This window comes from Phaethon lepturus, unplaced genomic scaffold (genome assembly GCF_000687285.1).
Source record: "Phaethon lepturus isolate BGI_N335 unplaced genomic scaffold, ASM68728v1 scaffold3874, whole genome shotgun sequence".
NCBI classification, from domain to species: domain Eukaryota; kingdom Metazoa; phylum Chordata; class Aves; order Phaethontiformes; family Phaethontidae; genus Phaethon; species Phaethon lepturus.
In genome coordinates, this window is record NW_010535324.1 from 53,604 (window position 1) to 71,688 (window position 18,085).

The 18,085-nt window shown below is 40.9% G+C and overlaps 1 protein-coding gene across 1 annotated transcript in view; it reads right to left on the minus strand.

Moving 5' to 3' along the window:
* Window positions 1-18,085, minus strand: part of LOC104619765 (diacylglycerol kinase iota-like) — a gene marked incomplete at its 3' end in the record, with an annotated part of 78,446 nt that overhangs the window by 52,531 nt on the left and 7,830 nt on the right. The window contains exon 3 of the mRNA XM_010285764.1: window positions 3,555-3,663. Within this exon, the coding sequence (XP_010284066.1) occupies window positions 3,555-3,663 (109 nt within the window). The remainder of the gene's footprint in view (window positions 1-3,554; window positions 3,664-18,085) is intronic.

Genomic DNA, 18,085 nt, shown 5'->3' on the forward strand with positions numbered 1-18,085 from the left:
GTGTGCTATTGCACTATATCTCTGTGATCCCAGTGAGATCACAACCCTGCAATCTTTTGATACTTAGTAGAAAGTATCAAGAACAACTTTTTCCTGCATGTTAAAATATCCTATGCAACTGAATAGACCCTCTCAACCAACTAATTCTATAGAAGCAGGTAAAAGTAAAACGCACAAAACTGGTATCACATATTGACAAATGCCAGTTTTCAGCTTCTACTCAAATACATAGTTTTCTATTCTTTTTAAGAGCTAAGATTTTGTATGTCTTTAATACATATAATTTATGGTATAAGGTTGTAATATTTCTCCTCTGAAGAACATTCATCTCGCACTTAGAGAACTCTGTACATTCACAGAATACAAAGCACAGGTCAGTCTCAGGTTTTTTCATTGAACTCCAAGAATGGAAGCTATTATGTCTACGGACATAACAGGAGTTCTAAGGCTTGTAGTCATGGGCCTACTAATGAGAAGGCAAGAAACCGGCATCAACAGACAAATGCATGATGGACAAATAAAATGAGACAATTTTGGCCAGTGGGAAGCTCAACACACTAATATCCTACGTGGCTGTCAAGATTTTTGTAGGCACCAAAGAAAGAAAGAGCTAGAAGGCAGTACTTAAAAGGAAATTACAGGATGACTATGCACAAAAGCTTGTGGTTATTTTCCTTGGGAGCAAACAGCAGTATGAAAATATACAAAGACCTAGATCCACAATGGGACGCAGGTACTGTATGAGGTGGCTCGGTCTGTACTTACTTGAGAATCTGGGCTCAAATTGCTTACATTATTATTTAACTTGTGGGAGTAATGCCTAAAATGGGGCAGGGTGGGAGAAAAGGCTATGCATAAACATGACAGGAACAGGCAGTTAAGGTGGTTCCTTTTTGGCAAGGCATATTCTGCATTGCCCTCTGGCTATAACATCACCAGCACCAGAGAATGTATTCTGTACGGTCCTGCTGTGAAAAAATAGCATGCAATTAGACAACAAAGCTACAAGTTAACTTGAATTAGGTGTAGCAAATGTGATTAAACTGGGCATTTGTAAGTATCTGAGAGAAAAGAAACTTCAGGAATGATAGATAGTAAACAGCAATAACAAAGCAATACTGTTTCTTATGTAAAGGGTCTTAGGAGACATCAGAACTGTCAGCTCCATTTCACAGCTAGAGAGGCTAATGTATTGAGTGGCAAAACAATTCATCTGAGCTCACTCACAAAGTAAGTGGCAGAGCAGGGAATGGAAATCCCACTCCCTGAATCAGCGTCCTGTTCACAAAATCATCTGATAGTGGCAAATCACCTTCAAGGAGTTATCAAAAAAATGGATAGCCAGGGAATTCTTTCCAGCTATTACTGTGAAGATAACAAGGAGGAAACATTTTCTACCGCAAAGTCAAGTGACAACTTATGTTCCTGTCACTTAGACTTTGGAAAGATCTCCTATCACGAGTCCTTGGAGAATCACCTTCAGAAATACTAAAGAGCAGGATGATATAGATGGGGATGCAACATGCCCTGATTAATGCTGCCCTCCAGTGACTAAAGACAAAGAGTTCCCGTCTCCTCCAAACACATCTTAACCCAAATATCTTTTCACTCAACCAAATACATGTCTGGAATTAAACATCAGTATTTAAAACTTAACTTTTTTTTTAATTGACATTCACTACCCATTATAAACTTTGGTCCATTTCAGCTTCTTCACAACTCCAAATCACCTCCCTATTATCTCTTTTACTTATACTGTGCCTCAGATTTGAGGAATGCCTTTCTCCCCCACATGCACCATTTACTACAGCTGGTCAGTTCAGGCTCCTGCCAGTCACCGATGTCTTCCTGCCCCTTCCCCACATGCCACGGAGTCACCTCCCTTCTCCAATCAAAGTGTGATGTAAAGCAGCAACAACAATCTGAGAGTATGGAACAGCTGAGAAATTGAACTGATCAAAAATCTAAACCATAAGCCAGGAAGTGCAAAAACATCCACCCACACACAATTAAAACCCACAATATTTAATCAATATTCACCAAACTATATCAAGTCCTGCAGTATTTATGTATTGGGATCACATGAGGAACCACCTGGTAAAATGAGTAGCAGACAATCAAATTTGAAGAAAGGTAAGTTATGTTTGCTGGGTTTGGATTTTAAGTTTTTTGTTTTGGGGTTTTGTTGATGCTGTTGCTAAGTACAATTTTAAAAGGTGTTTAATTTAGCCCATGCCTAAACCCTTACATAGGTGACTGATCCTTCAGATTTCTGCTAAACAGCATTGATGACTCAAAGCAGGCATGTGTTTTAACAACTTGTTGAATCAGGACCTGAGTTTTCCTGGAGGGAATTATTGAGGTATTCCCCAAAGCTCCTCCAAGAGTATTCTATGTAAGCTTTCAAACTCATTTTAACATTCAATGTTAAAATATAGTACTGTAGAAGATCATAGTGAATCTGATCCAGCTTACTGCAGCACAGCCTGTAAAATTTCACCCCCTTAAACTTTAAACGCAACAGCTGGGGTTGAAGCCATTCAGTCTTGCGATAAAGAACAGAGATAAACATAAGCCACATTCATCAACATTTAAGTTATCTTATACCTAAAAGCCACTTGGGTGGCTGGTGTCTTGATACTGCAATGTACTGAGTTCTTTACCAATAGCCAAGTGCAACACCTACCTTATGCTTTGCTTTAAATGGGACGTTTCTGTGACCTGCTGGCTTAAGGCTCAACTTCTTAGCACGTACCAGCACATAATCACATGGAAGGTGCATGAGAATGGTTCAAAGCCACATCAGGGGACGTTTAGACTTGACATTAGGAAACATTTCTATACAGAGAGGGTGGTCAAACACTTGAACAAGTTTCCTAGAGAGGTGGTCAATGCCCCATGCCTGTCAGTGTTTAAGAGGCATTTGGACAATGCCCTGAACATGCTTTAACTTCTGGCCAGCCCTGAAGCGGTCAGGCAGTTGGACTGGATGATCCAGGTAGGCCCCTTCCAACTGAAATATTCTGGTCTATTCTAGGTAGTCCAAAACTGGCCCTTTCTGAGCTCACCAGGAACATAAAAGCAGCAAGATGGGGAATGGAAACATATGCTCTCTGTGCCTACAACCCAGCTTGGGCCCAGAAGAAAACTACCCATACCTACAAACCAAAGGTTTCTGCTACCTACTTTACAGACATAGCCAACTCTACATGTGTCTTCAGCCTTAAATTTTGGCCCATCAAGAAGAGGTGCAAAACTCTGCTGTGCTAAGAATCAGACCACTTTTGGATGGCAGACCTTGTCAAGGAGGCAGTGAGCAAATGTAGCCAGATAGTTCCCAAGCTGGAAAATCTGAACAGCTCTGTCCTGTGCTGCTCAAGCCTCCGCAAGTTTTCGTGTCTCTGCCTTGTGCTGCATTTCATAATAGAAGCACGTTCCTAATGACCAGCACTAATTCTTATAGCAACGCAAAGTCTTATGTTGAGTTAGGGATAGAGAGAGAGTACTAGCCAGAGATACTGCTCAAATTAACTGTCAAAAAACCAAACACCTACAGTCCACTCTAAGGCCGCCCTTGGTTCCTTCACAGGTCCATTGGAGACTGCAATGTTGAGGGAATGCACAGGAGCCAAGTGCTGGAGGCCTGACCTGGAGATTGCTTTCCTGCAAATCAAAAAGAAAAAAACAAATAAATGAAGTATATATCTAGTATAACTACTCAGTGTAATTATCCACCCCACCCTTCTCCAGAAATCAGAAGAGGCAGTCCAGCATCTACTTTCAGCTTGGGTGAAATGGTGCTTGAATGCCATCTCCTGCTAAAGCTGTTTAGGAAAAGAATAAAGTAATCTGATCACTGAAAATTACTGTCTAATGAAGATCAGTTACTCATCTGGCACTAAGCTGCAATATCAAATCCAGCGGACTACATATGGTTCTGTTTGCCAGTTTCAGTGGAGTCCTCATTCATTACACCTATTCCTTACATACCAACTGAACCTGCTGAATCGATTTATGCATAATTCCAAATAGCCTTTGTTGGAGGAATGAAATATGAGTTTATACAAAGAGTGCAACATCTGTTGTTTTTACTTAGTTTATAGGCTGGGAGAAGTCATCCATTCAGCATCTGACTAGGTAAAACAAGACATGGGGACACCACTTGGCAAGGAAGGGCAGTCATACACTACTATTTTTTTTTATCATATCAGCATCTCCCAAGGTGTTGCAGCTTCCTTCCATTTATATTTCAATTTGATCCTTTTGATCCAAAGTAATTCTTACAGCTCTTGTGGCATAGATATGGCCTCCTTCAAAAGTCACAGATGGTGACCAGAAATCCTCCTGGAGCTCCACAGGCACTGAGGGGGTATCCACTGCCTGTTTCCCTAGAGGCACCCAACCCTGCCAGGTCGGCCTCAGATGGTGAGCCATTAGGTGGAAGCACAGCACACTGCTGATACAAAGCTCAGCTGCACTCGGGTAGTAGGTTTCATAAAGCTTCATAACATTATTGTGTTGATATTTGAGCACCTGATGGTGGTGGACAAAACAATCTCAGAGCTTCAGCTGCAATGATTTGGAAGAGGAAAACACATCTTAAGGAGAGATCTCCTTTTGTAAGCCAAATGCACTCATCCCCCACAAAGTGAAATGACAGTCTGTTTGTGTAAAGTACATTTTTGTGATACCACTCCAACAGTGCAACAGCTATTTATAGCATCTCCTAATCTTACCACTGTCCCAATAAAGGTCAATTGAGCCAGTGATGACAATTCAGTTCATCCATATGCTAAATAAATCTTTTAATGGTCCTGAAAATATACAATGCGATATATACCCACAGTAAAGGAGCTTGGAAGGCTCGCTACTCACAGTGCACGTCCAGAAAAATAATCAAGGGGTTGAATCTGAATCTCTTGAATTTCCTTTCCTGTGGTTGGCATGAACAACACGGAACTCAACATCAGCCTCTGATCATCCACTGCCTCCTTTCCACTTAGCAATGTGGGCAAGACATTGACATTAGGGGTTTTTTCTAAAATATTTTGCATTTGATGAAAACCCATTAGAGGTAAGGAGCCCAAGGAAAAGACTTTCACTACCTGGCAATGCATCGGGAGAGAACAATTTAGCAAGAAAGATTTTATGACTTATATGTCAGTACAACATATGCTAAAAATGTCTTCTCAATGACCAGATTAAGGCCTTAAAGAAACTAACCACAAGAAACTACAAAATTATTATTTTTTTAAATATATTTTTCCAGAAAACTGTCCAATACTTGGCAGTCATCTTCCATGCTGTTTTGGGTATGAATTTAATTATTAGTGGTCCCTAAACACAAGAGTACACTCTTGTGTCTATTCATGGTTTATAACATGGCAATTTGTCTTCGCGGAAACGGGGCAGTATCACATTTTCCATCCTGCATCACTGACAGTGATAAAGCAAACTTACTTAGTCCTGCCCTCATAACAGAGGAAGGTAGCATCCACTTTGTGCAAAGAAGTACTTAAGCAAAGGCAGCTGAATAATAAAGAATTAGCAATTAATTTTTATTTGATGAAAAACTGCCAACATTTTCAGCCAACAAGGCTTACAGCCTATTACTTGCCAAGCAATACAGCCTGTAAAGTTGTATGCATCCACTAAGCAAATTTACTGAAGCAAAGTCTGCGATGAATATTTCTAGGAACAAATTTATCTGACCAGTCTGAGGACAAGGCTTCCAGCTGGAAAGCAAATTCAGCAGAGACTTAAAAGGTAAATATGCCAAACGAACAGCTACAGACATCTCAGCATCCAGCCGTGGATACTGTTTCAAGTCAGAATTAGAGATGTGCAAGCCTCCTGCAGCAGAACCGGAAAGCTGGCCTACCTTCCTTTAAAAGCGAGCCGAGCTGATGAGCCTTTTTGGGGAGACTTGGCACAGTTTTGTGCCAACAGCCCGTCCCTCCTCTGCATGCCAAGCTGGATTTATGGCTTTGTCTGGAAAGCACACAGAACACAGGCATGACAATTATGCCTTTTTTTTCAGGTTTGTTTTAACATAAAAGCCTTAAAATTATCTCAGGGATTGCAAATTTGCAACCACCAGCCAGAAGTGACCCTTAGGCCCAGGGGCAAGCTAAAAATGCCTACTTTTACACAGCTTCTTATCAGAACTTTATTTCAGAACAAAGAGAGAAGTGTCAAAACACACCGCATGCACCGCAGAAGTGTTTCCCGTTTAAAAAAAAAAAAGAGGAGGTCAGGCTAAAGAGTAAATGCATGGCCTTCTAAGAAGTGTAAGGCAGACAAGACAGGGAAAAATGGGGAGAAAGAGAAGGTAGCATAAATCTGATAGAGTATCCAGGTGATCATATCTCCTATTACTTTAACTAGCAGATTATACCACCTGGCACTTTTCGAATAGCAAGGTAACACAAGTGGCTTTTACTTTTCTTTCCCAGCAATTTCATCTCCACTGTGCCAAGTGCATGAATGAAAACACAGGCTCCACAGACATCCTTTCCCATAGAAGCAAAAGTAAACACTGTTCCCCTGGTAAGAGACAGCCAGAAAAAGTGAATCTGTGCTTTCATGATAGATCCCATTTTCAGACTATGAAGTCCACAACTTTGTTAAAATGAGCACTGTGGCCAGCTTGCACCCAACAGCAAGGAAATGTTGCATCATAAGTAGCGAGCTATATTTTGATAATTACTTTTTCATATCCAGTAATCGATATTTTGTAGTAGATGTTATTATTGACTTAGCTAACACACCACCATTATGAATAAGCATGGGTGCACATGCTTGACACATGTGTATGCCATTAAATATACTACAAACAAAAATATTTGATACTAATTCCATAGTTGATACCATTAAAGAAATTCTTGAACAGAGGAGCTGACTGTCTTGGTAACCAAAAGAAATCAGATATTCAAACAATTCAAGTATAACAACCAATTTTTTTTTTTTTTAATATTACATTTTCATTTTGCTGAAAAGTCAGGGGAGACTCAACCTACTTATTAGATCAAACAATATATATTTGATTAGGGGGGATTTGAGTTTATATCCCAGGCTTTGGCTTTACTGAGCCTTTTCCTCCACCTGAGGTATACGAAAATCCTCCAATGACTTGTTTAGGCTGAATAGTTATGCCTGAATCCTCAAAGACCACAAAAGACAATTAGTCAATAGTACACAGCTCATTTAAGCTTCAGAAAAATCTATTTGGAAAAGAAAGAGTAAGCTAGTGCTGCGTATGGTTGATAGATTTGAGTGTCATTTTAGTTGTCACTGGTGTTGGAGTTGCTGCCTTTCCAGGCTGGGGTTATTACCCTCCTTTTCATAGGGGCGTAAGTTACCATTGGGATAGTCTCTCAGCTGCAAGGTTGAGCGATCATAAAAATGCAGACATGGGCTTCCACAGATACTATGGCTAGGACATCTGTCAGAAGAGAGATTTTTGGAGTCTTTTCTCAAAATTAATCTAGATATTTACCAAGAAAAGGACAGTCATTTGTATAACAATGTTTAAGTTACAATAGCTCTGCTTCTCTTTGAATATTCAATGTAGATAAACCCTACACCTGCCAGCTCTCAGCTTTGCCAACCACAACTGAAAAATCCCTGTACGAGGCCAGACAGTACCTGCACCCTGTACGAACAATTTGTATGCGCCCGAATTTGTTCGCAGGTGGTTTTCACTCCTGCAATTCGATGCTTATGAAAGTCACGAACAAAATATACTGGCTAAACTCTGGCATTATTTAAGTCTTCCCCACGCGCCTCTGCTGCCTGCGCAGCGCTCCTGCAGCCCGCTGCTCCCAGCTTGCCGTCAGGGCATGTAATGTTCCCCTTTCGAGCTGACCACAGGGCAATGACTATTTCGCTGCAACATCAACATTCCCAAATTTTTTTGTTTTTGATATAAAAAGAGCCTAATTCAGTCAAATCCAATCTGTCTGGTCCGGTATCCCGTTTCTGACAACAGCCAGTAGCAGGTGTTTAGAGAAGCACTGGCACAAACTGGGTGATCCTTCCCCTGACATACTCCAGTCCCAGCTTCCAGTAATCAGTAGTTTAAGGACTTCCTGAGCTGGAGGCTGCTTCCAGACCTTTGTGCTTAATAGTCTGTAATGGCTCTTTACTCCAGGAATGTGTGTTGGTCCTTCCCTGAACCCATTTATACTCCTGGTCTCCGCAGCAGCCTGCCTAATGAGCTCCACAATTTAATTATAGGCAGTGTAAAGTACTTCCTTCAGTCTGCTTTAAAAATTCTGCCTGATAATTCACTTGGTGTATCATATTGTGAGGAACAGCAAGTAATCACTTGCCTCTCCACACCTTCTGTGATTTTATGAATCTATTCATATACCCCTTCATTCACCACCACAAACACCCCGCACCAAGTGGAAGCGCCCTAGACCATTTAGGCTTTTGCTAGTACTGAAGCTGTTCTATTTTTGTCTATGTTTTCTAGCTCAGTTATATTTTTTTTTGATCTGGCTACACCAGAGGTTTATCAGTGGTGTCATTGTACTTTCTGCATTGTTCTCTTTTTCCCCTTCCCTCATTCTGAGCCCTTTATTTGCCTTTTTATCACTGTGAGCATGGAATTAATCATTTCATAGGAGTACTTGTAATTATCCGAAGACCCTTCTCTGAGTGCTAAATGGTAATATAAAGTCCAAAGTTTTAACCTTTTTTCCCCAACGTGCATTATTTTGCCTTCATCAATCTCACATTTCAACTGCAATTTGCTGCAGAGTCATTCAGCATCGTAAGATCCTTCTGCGAATTTGCCGCAAGCAGCCTATGCCCACCCTGACTAGTTGTGCAGAGCAGCAGCCAGCTTTACTCCCTCGCACTTCCCTCGCCGTGCGCAGTGCTGCTCCCGTCGCGGATCCCCATCGGTAAACTCCTAGGTAAACTCCGAAAACTAGCCACCGATTGATTGCTCACCACCCCATTGCTCACTGTATTTTAACTACTGTTTAACCGTGTGGACACCATCCCTTTTAGCTCTAGTTTCTGTACTAAAAGCTTTTTTCCCCACCTCACTGGAAGCTTCTTGTAAGCCTGTGTGTGCTCCCCTTGGCCAGACCACCCCAGCTCACGAGCCTTGTGCCTCTGTTCGCAATTTCTGGGAGACTCACGAGTTCTCCTTCCTTTGGAAAAGCTGTGTTGTCTCTCCTCCAGCACATCACGTTCAGCTGTGCATTTACTAATCCTGCATCTTAGCAGCAGCTCTACAAGTTTCTCTGATTAAAACTTGCTGCTGGGCTACCCCAGCAGCACTCCGTGAGCCTCTGTGTGACCACCCCACTCCTTTAGAACTGGAGCTGGTTTAAGGGAGCTATTATAAAGACGTGTCAGCAATTTCTTATTTGAATTCCATCAGAACACTTAGTAAAATCAAATCCTACTGATTAGTTATCGGCCCTTTTGTCAATGTGATCTTTAGCCTCTTACATTAACCCTCTGATTTCCCTCACGTTCATGCAAGTAGCAGCTCACCCTAGGACACTCAGGCACCCTCAGCAGTGAACACTGATGCAAGAAATTAAATTAGCACTGAAAGAAATGGACCTTTCAAAACTCCCTGTTAAATACTTGCTTATGCATCTGTCATTGCTTGCTGCCCAGGGAACCCAGAGTATGGAAAAACAAAGATTTTGGTAGCTTCCCAACAACCCAACATCAACATCTCCAAGACCCCAACAGATCTTTCCTCCCTCTCTCTCCACCCCTCACAACACAGACCAGTTTGATAAAAGCTGAATGGAAACTGGTACATCTCCATGAAACACTGCAGCTCTGAGCAGCTCTCCTGTACCTAATATGCAGCTCATGTCCACTAGAGACCAACCTGAAGACAATGAAACAAATTTCCACTAGCAAACCTACTAAGCACTTCAAACAGCAACCCCAGAGCTGAGAGGTAACTACAGTACATCAAGTACCTAAGTAAGTTCTGGTAGGAGCATTTAGATCTGTCACATCAAATACCATATTCAGGTTGTATTGATCAGGGACAAGACCAAACAGAGCCACCAGGTCTTTCTGTGACCATCTCCTTGATTAAAGTAACAAATCCAGTAGACACAAGTAGTGGACAGGAATCCTACGAAAAGAAATAAGAGGCAAAACAAAAGGGGAATAAGACCTGCAGAAAGTTTCATCAGGGTAACAGAGGAAGAGCCTCTACCACATGATGCTGTCTTTTCTGCATCAACACGGCAGTTCACAGCCATTTCCATGTTTTGCCTACAAGAGATATTCTTTAAAAGGAAGTCATTTGGTATTTTTGCCCTTCAAACTCTGGGTACAAGAGTGGCAAGCTACTTTTCCTACCCCAAAAGGGCAAAAAAGATTCATGAAACAGATCGTGTGTTGAAAGAGGCATGCACATGTTGTGTCATGAATATGTGTGTGCAGATTCTTAAACGCAGACATGCAATCGTCATCGCCCTGCAGTGATACTTGGAGCTCGGGTTAGTGTCAAAACAGCACAAGTCAGAATAGACCAAATGCCAGTCAAAGGTCTCTAGTATATTAATATTTCTATTCTCTGCTTAGCTTCACCAGTAAGCATATATTAAGCACCAGATTTTACCTTCTGGAAAGTTATGTATTCAATTAGATCCAGAGCTGTGCTAAATTACTCAATGCCTTAAAACTTATCTTATATCAAGAGTTCATCTCACAAGTCAGAGAAAGCATACACCTTTGTGTCAGTTCCTATCAAGGGGACCAATATCTTAGCCTAGATCTATACATCACTTCAGAGTCTATATTGCATCAAAATCAGTATGACTCTTCCTGCCATGCCTTCGCTGGCCAGGCCCCAGGTCCAGCAAATTCCCCTGGAAACTCCATAACAATCCTCAGCAGCAATGTGGAAATGAAAAATGCCTTTAGATCCAAGATTTCGATAATTAATCAGATACTTAACTAAAAGAAAAAGTCGGTCATGTGGAGTTCCCTCTGAGCTACTATCAGACATCAGATTTATATAGATCACCATGTATCACCCATTTCTTGGTTTTCCTTCTGCTCACTTAAGGTTTTTTTGCCTTTTATCTTAATTTATTCTCTAGATTTCTTTCCAAAGAGGATAAGGCATCAAGGGTACTTATGGCAGAAAGCAACTAAATTTTAGGACCAACAGGGTCTCTCCAAATCTTTTGTTAAATATGCTATTTCTGAAAAGAAACATACAAATGTGGTGATTACTTTTACCACAAAAATTGACAGACCTTGCAGGACTCCTTGCAGTAACAGAAATGTCAACATTAATTTGTGAGAAGGAAAGGAAAAAAAGTGATACAGTTGGTGATGCAAAGAGTATCCTTTATCCCTGTAATTAACCAAGAAAGAGACTAACAAAGGACCATAGGAAAGCAGGGGAAAAAATACAAATGCTTTCTTGAACTAAATTATTTTGCTTTATTTTTGCTGCAGTCAAAACCAATTTGTTTAAGGAGGGGGTTTTTATTTTTTTCAGTGTTTAGCTTTCAAAGCTATGAATGCCAAGTCTGGAAAAGACCTTTCAGGTCATGAAATCTAGTATTCTCTGTTTCAGGCAAACTTACCAGATGTTTGAATTCATAAAGTTAAAGATCCATCTCAAATCTAGACCAGTTGTTCCCTTTCTCTTATTCCTACTGAGAAGCTGTGCCAGATCTTCACTCTCTTCATCATTAAAATCCTTTTTTTGTAATTTCCATCCGATATGCATCCCTCTGCACATTCTTCCTTAAATTCCTATTATTGGGATTTTCACATTTAAACCAAAGAGTTAAAGTTGAACCAAAACCCAATTATTTTTATATGATCCTTCTACAGAATAGAAGGTACCTGAAAGCCTTCATCTAGAAATCTTTAAACCCTTGGTCAAAACCCTTTGAGTGAGGTCATATAGGACAGAGATGTGCATAGGGAGTTGGAAGATCACGTTTCAAAGATTCTGGAATCAATCGAGTAACTGGGATCATAAAATTTAATCACTCTCTTTCCAAGTAAACAATGAGAAATGCTCTAGGGAACTCTGAGCATAAATGATTTCCAGGGGCTGGACATCAGCATTACAGAAGAGTCATATGTTTTTACTATTTCAGAAAGCAAATGAAGTCTGAATAGGAAATATTTTCATGACAATACATTTGATCCAGACAAAATCATAAGATATGCAGAACCTGTGTTCTGTAGTTCAAGCATAGACAAAAAATAATGACAGCAAATTGCATGGTCATGACTATAGTCATACTTCTTTTTTTTATCATATGCTAAAATAATATACACTGATTTTCAAAAGGGGTGCAGATATCCTATGTTATCACTCTGCCAACCAGAGGAAAATAAGAAGATTAAGGTCTTTTTTTCAGGGTACTTCTTGGTAGCATCAAATAATCTTCATTTGATCTGGAAGATAAAGAAAGGGAAAATAAAACAAGACAAGACAGGGAGGGAGGACTAAATCCTTAGCTCTTTAGAACAGCAAAGAAAAGAGTTATTTTCGGTTTTTTAACATGAGTCTTGGAAATGTTTTCTTGCCTCTCGGATGCTAGTACATTGCTTTCAAAATAACGAAATTTAAGGTAATTTCTCTATCAGACCAGGATCCTCCATTAGCATAAGCTATTTACACAGGCTGAAATGTCATTATGACTCAAGAACTGTATGGCCTCACTCAAACTATATAATGAAATATTTTGATTTTTTTTTCCTTTTCTACAAATAAAATCTGTGCCTTGCAGTTTTGCACCGTAAGCTTCAGAGAGTTGTTTCAAATGTGGATTTCTTTGGAACCTATTTCCATGCCCCTGAACCATTAAGTGTCCTTTTCTTTGTCTGTATAGTCACTCTTCCTTGAAAATGGAAAAGAAACCAAAATTCTCACTGTTTATCTCCACATTTTTTCCCCATTATAAGCTTCCATTTAGCAAACAAGGGTCTTGCAGGGGTAAAAAATAAAAGCCTTCCATTTCTGAGTGTGCAAACAAAAACTGAAAAGGTAATGAAGATCCATACTCACTAGTGAAGTGACAAATACTTCAAGAGCTTTTAGACTGTGGATTAAAGAAAAAAAGGAATATTGTATTTGATACCAGATTAATTTTGTTACCAAGTATTGATAGAAGAACCAAATTCTCTTCCTCCCAAATGCATAAATACCTAGGACTCAAGGAAAGACCCAGAACAAAAATAAGCTTTAAAACAATCCAAAACAACATTTTTTTCTAGCAAAATATTTCAAAAACACACAGGACAGAAAAAATACTCTCTCATCTGAAAAGCAAGTTAGACTTTTGAATTTGAAACAAACTTTTTACAGAAAGAAGAGAGTCTAGATAACAGAGCAGGGAAGGGAGTTCACACTTTCCCTGCATAGCTCTTGGGGTGGGGTGGGGAGCCTACGTTTAACTTCCATTAGAGTGACACTTGAGAAAGATAGATAAAAATTAAAACCATTTTTTCTAACAAAATATTTCAAAAACACACAGGACAAAAAAACTCTCTCATCTGAAAAGCAAGTTAGACTTTTGAATTTGAAACAAACTTTTTACAGAAAGAAGAGAGTCTAGATAACAGAGCAGGGAAGGGAGTTCACACTTTCCCTGCATAGCTCTTGGGGTGGGGTGGGGAGCCTACGTTTAACTTCCATTAGAGTGACACTTGAGAAAGATAGATAAAAATTAAAACCACCATTCACTATCCAAATAAACTCTATTTTCTTTCTAAGGAAGGAAGCCCAGCAGCTGAGATAAGACAAAGCTTTTGTCCCCTACCTTCCCTCCCCAGGACCGTATGAGATACAGAAACAGACACAAAAAAACTCAACAAGTGCCTTTTTGTTCTCATTCCTCACCACAAAGACTATACAGTTCGATGGTGCATACTGCTGTGCTTAGAAAAATCTTGGTTTGAGCCCCTGGGACAACAGCCCCTAATCCTTCACAGGGCTGGCAGCTGTGAGGCTGGACAAGTACTGCTGTGTTCCAACCACCTGCACCTTTGTCTCCTCCATACCATCACTGACTTTCTTCCATTTTCTCTGGCATGGTGTGTACACACCAGACTAAGTCCCAAGGGAGCAGGCACGTGTCCGCCGCCTCCAATTCCTCTGAAACAAACTGAAAGGATACAGCAGAGTGTGGAGAAAGAGGATATACTGCAGTAAGTGAATAGCAGATGAAGAAAATAGAAAGCAAGTAATGATCCCCCAGCAAGTCTGTGTAGCAACCTGTTCCTGGAGGACTCCATCCAAAGCTCAAAAGTCAAAAGATTTTGATTACTTTTAACAAGTTTCAGGACCAAAGACTGGAGGCTTAAGGATAGATCTTCAGTTCTTTACACCAGCTAAAAAACTAAACAAGCAATGGGGGATCTGAGTAGAAAAATAAGTCATAATAAATCACCGCCTTCCCCTCTCCCCATCACCAGGAGTCTAGCAATTCAGAAATGAGGAAAAACATACACCTGATACGACAATATTCCCTCTTGCTTCAATGCACGGAAAGCAGAAAACTTAAGAAACAGCTTAAAATAAACTTCTAGAAGTGGAGGAGAAACAGAGCAGGGCTTGAGTCAGAGGCGTTAACCTCAGAATACCCAGTGTGTTTATAAAACATGAATTCATACTCATTTATCCCCGAATAAAACATGAGTTGTCTACCAAAAATACTTATGTTTGAAGCTTATTCTTGATAATCAACTTTGGAGTTACACGTAACCATTCAAAAAAAAAAAAAAAATCAGTCTCTCCATACTGAACCTTAACATTTCCGCCTGGAGGAACGTCTCGCATCAGATTAAGAGGACAACATCGTGTCATGCAAAGTTAGAAATCTCACCGGAATCAGGCCAAGGGCCACTAAAACGGTGCTGCAGGGAGGGTCCAAGGCGCGCCCAGCCAGGAGGGAGGCGGCTGCGCTCCCTCCCGGCCCCGAGGGACAGCTCTCACGGGGTCGTGCCTGGGTCTGAGCCCTGGAATAGGAAAGCTCTCAGGGGGACACCAAGGCAGACACGTGCAGGTGGTACATCAGCTATAACGGTGATCTTCGAGGCCAAGAGAGTGATCTTCAGCACTCATTAGCAGAACTGCTGGAGCTAATTAAAGAGATGCTGTATTTGGAGTATATTTTTTTTTCTTTTTGATTAATTTCAAGAAAGCTCATTTTTCTCATGATCTGCCCTTTACACAGTTTCTCTTTTTTTTCCATCTAAATTCTGTTAAAATCTACATATGTGGTTTTTCTTCCTCCCTGTTGACTCACCAGTTGTATATAAGCAGGCTAAAAAAAACACAATACAAAGCACTGTCAAATGCACATAACAAGCAAACAGCAGGGAGAAAAAGATTTATTTTTCCTCTAATTTCTTTCTGGCTACAGCAATACTGGGTGCTGCTTCTCTAGTGCACATACAGCTTCAGGAAAAGACACTGTAAGTTGCTCGTACTCTTTCAGGGTCACATAAATCCTCAGACACCATGACTTGACAGCAGCCTTCCCATTTCAGCCCACCTCGAGCTGGAAGAGATCTGGACATTAACCTCATGACAGGACATGTCACACTACTTGGACATTATTTTAATCTGAAAGAGATTTTGAGAGTACAAAAGGGACTTACAATGCCACGCTCTTAGCTCTTGTGTTGGTGTATTATTTATTTGCTGGAGTCATTTGAGAGAAATACTAATTTGAAATTAAGTCACTGAACACCACCACCATGGGATCGAAAGAGAGTGTTATCTGTTTATGCACTGTTTTTATCATGAAAGAATAAGACCAGCTTCTGAGGCTTCCTTCTATCAGTGAGCATTAAGATGTGAAAATAACTGACAGCATGGGAGATTAAAATCCGTTATCACAAAATTACCAGAGCAAAAGTTATCGACTGTATAAACATCCTGCCCACTTCTACCCTGGAGTGCCTCACCCTCTGCCCAGAAGTAACACTTGTAGTGGTGAGAAAGTAGGTCAATCGCCAAATTCAATCCGACTTTGACCTCATCTTTTCTTGGGGCTTTCAACAAGAGCGCCGAGTGTCCTTTTGCTCCTGCACACAATAAAAATACATGCCCCCTAAGATTTGACCTGTGTGGCAATGCTGCCTCATTTTACAGTGACACACAACTAAGTAGTCATTAAATCATGGTGTTTTCAGCTAGAGCTAACTCTTGCTGGAATAAAATCAAGAAAAAATGGACTGCTCATCACACCTTGAACTGCCACTCTCTCCAGATACAGTGTTATTAAAAAAGTCCAACTTCTCTGAATTAAAAATAAGTAGCACTTTTCAAGAAAAGTTATTTCATTACATCAGCCACACCAAAAGCACAGTAAGGTACAGAAATAAAATTACTGTATTATTCTCTCCACTTATTTTAATGTTAAATCACCTATTCCAAAAGACACCACACACAGAGAAACCATTCCTTTAGAGAGTAACCATCTGATGGATGAAATCACACCTTGACAGCAAAGTGACCATTGCTATAACAAACAGGAACAAAAATATCCCAAGTGCTTTTTGTTGCTGACAGATACAGAAGGTATCAGTCTAGGCTACCCTCTGTGAGCTCATTGCACATGTGTAACTCAGGAAAGATAAAACTTCACCTTTTCTTAGCATGGAAATCCAAACTACTTGAGAACATCCAATCTGATGATATGGTAATATATATGGGGAAAACATCCAAGCGACTAGGTTACTTCTGGCTACTTCTTATGCCATTTTCCCAGAACTCAAAAATGCACTGAATCACTAGGTGTTATACTGATTTTGATATTACATCTACTTTGAAAAGAGAAGGAAATTCTCCCCTCAGTCTTCATTCCTCATATATCCCTTGAATATATAAAGCCTTCACAAAATACTAATGGACAGGGAAGGGAGGTGGAAGAAGAAATATTTTCAATAGGGTGCTACTGAGATAGTAACATTGCCCTCCTTCTAGTGATATTCCTCAGAAGCCGTAACAGCACAGCTCAACCAAATCAACCTGTGTGCCTGGGGATCTGACCCACAGTGTATGGGTCACCAAGGAGGACATGAACTGTGTTGTTCATGTGCTACATGCACACAGAATCACAGAATGGTGGGGGTTGGAAGGGACCTCTGAAGATCATCTGGGCCAACCCCCCTGCCAAGGCAGGATCACCTGGGGCAGGTTGCACAGGAACACATCCAGTCGGGTTTTGAAGGTCTCCAGAGAAAGAGACTCCACAACCTCTCTGGGCAGCCTGTGTCAATGCTCCGTTACCCTCACAGCAAAGTTTTTCCTCATGTTGAGGTGGAACTTCCTGTGCTGCAGTTTGTGCCCATTGCCCCTCATCCTATCACTGGGCACTGCTGCAAAGGGACTGGCTCCATCGTCCTGACAGCCACCCTTCAGGTATTTATAAGGTCCCCGCTCAGCCTTCTCTTCTCCAGACTAAACACACCCCCCATCATGCTACTGCATGGAGCGGTTCCAGCTTCATTCATTCTCCTAGCTGCCTTTACCAGAGCAGAAGGACGGAGTGAACACAGCGAAGAGGAGGAGAGAACATGAACAAATGCCTCATACCAAAACATTCAGAAATCACGAAACTTTAAGGGGAGCATGGCCAATTTCTCCCCTACCTAGGATTGAAATGTACTTTTTAGCATTGATTTTTGCTGTTGTTAAGGGGAACATAATCAGTTACTGCTGGTGATAGGGGAGGTACCCACAGAGGCACTGGACTGCTAGATCTTACCACTTTCTACAGCTAGCTGAAAGGAGGTTGTAGCAAGGTGGGTGTCAGTCTCTTCTCCCAAGTAAGAAGTGATAGGACAAGAGGAAATGACCTCAAGTTGGGCCAGGGAAGGTTTAGATTGGGTATTAGAAAAAATTTCTTCACCAAGAGAGTGGTCAAGCATTGGAACAGGCTGCCCAGGGAAGTGGTGGAGTCACCATCCCTGGAGGTATTTAAAAGACATGTAGATGTGGTGCTTAGGGACATGGTTTAGTGGTGGACTGGGCAGTGCTAGGTTAACTGCGGGACTTAATGCTCGTAAAGGTATTTTCCAACCTAAATGATTCTATGACTATGAC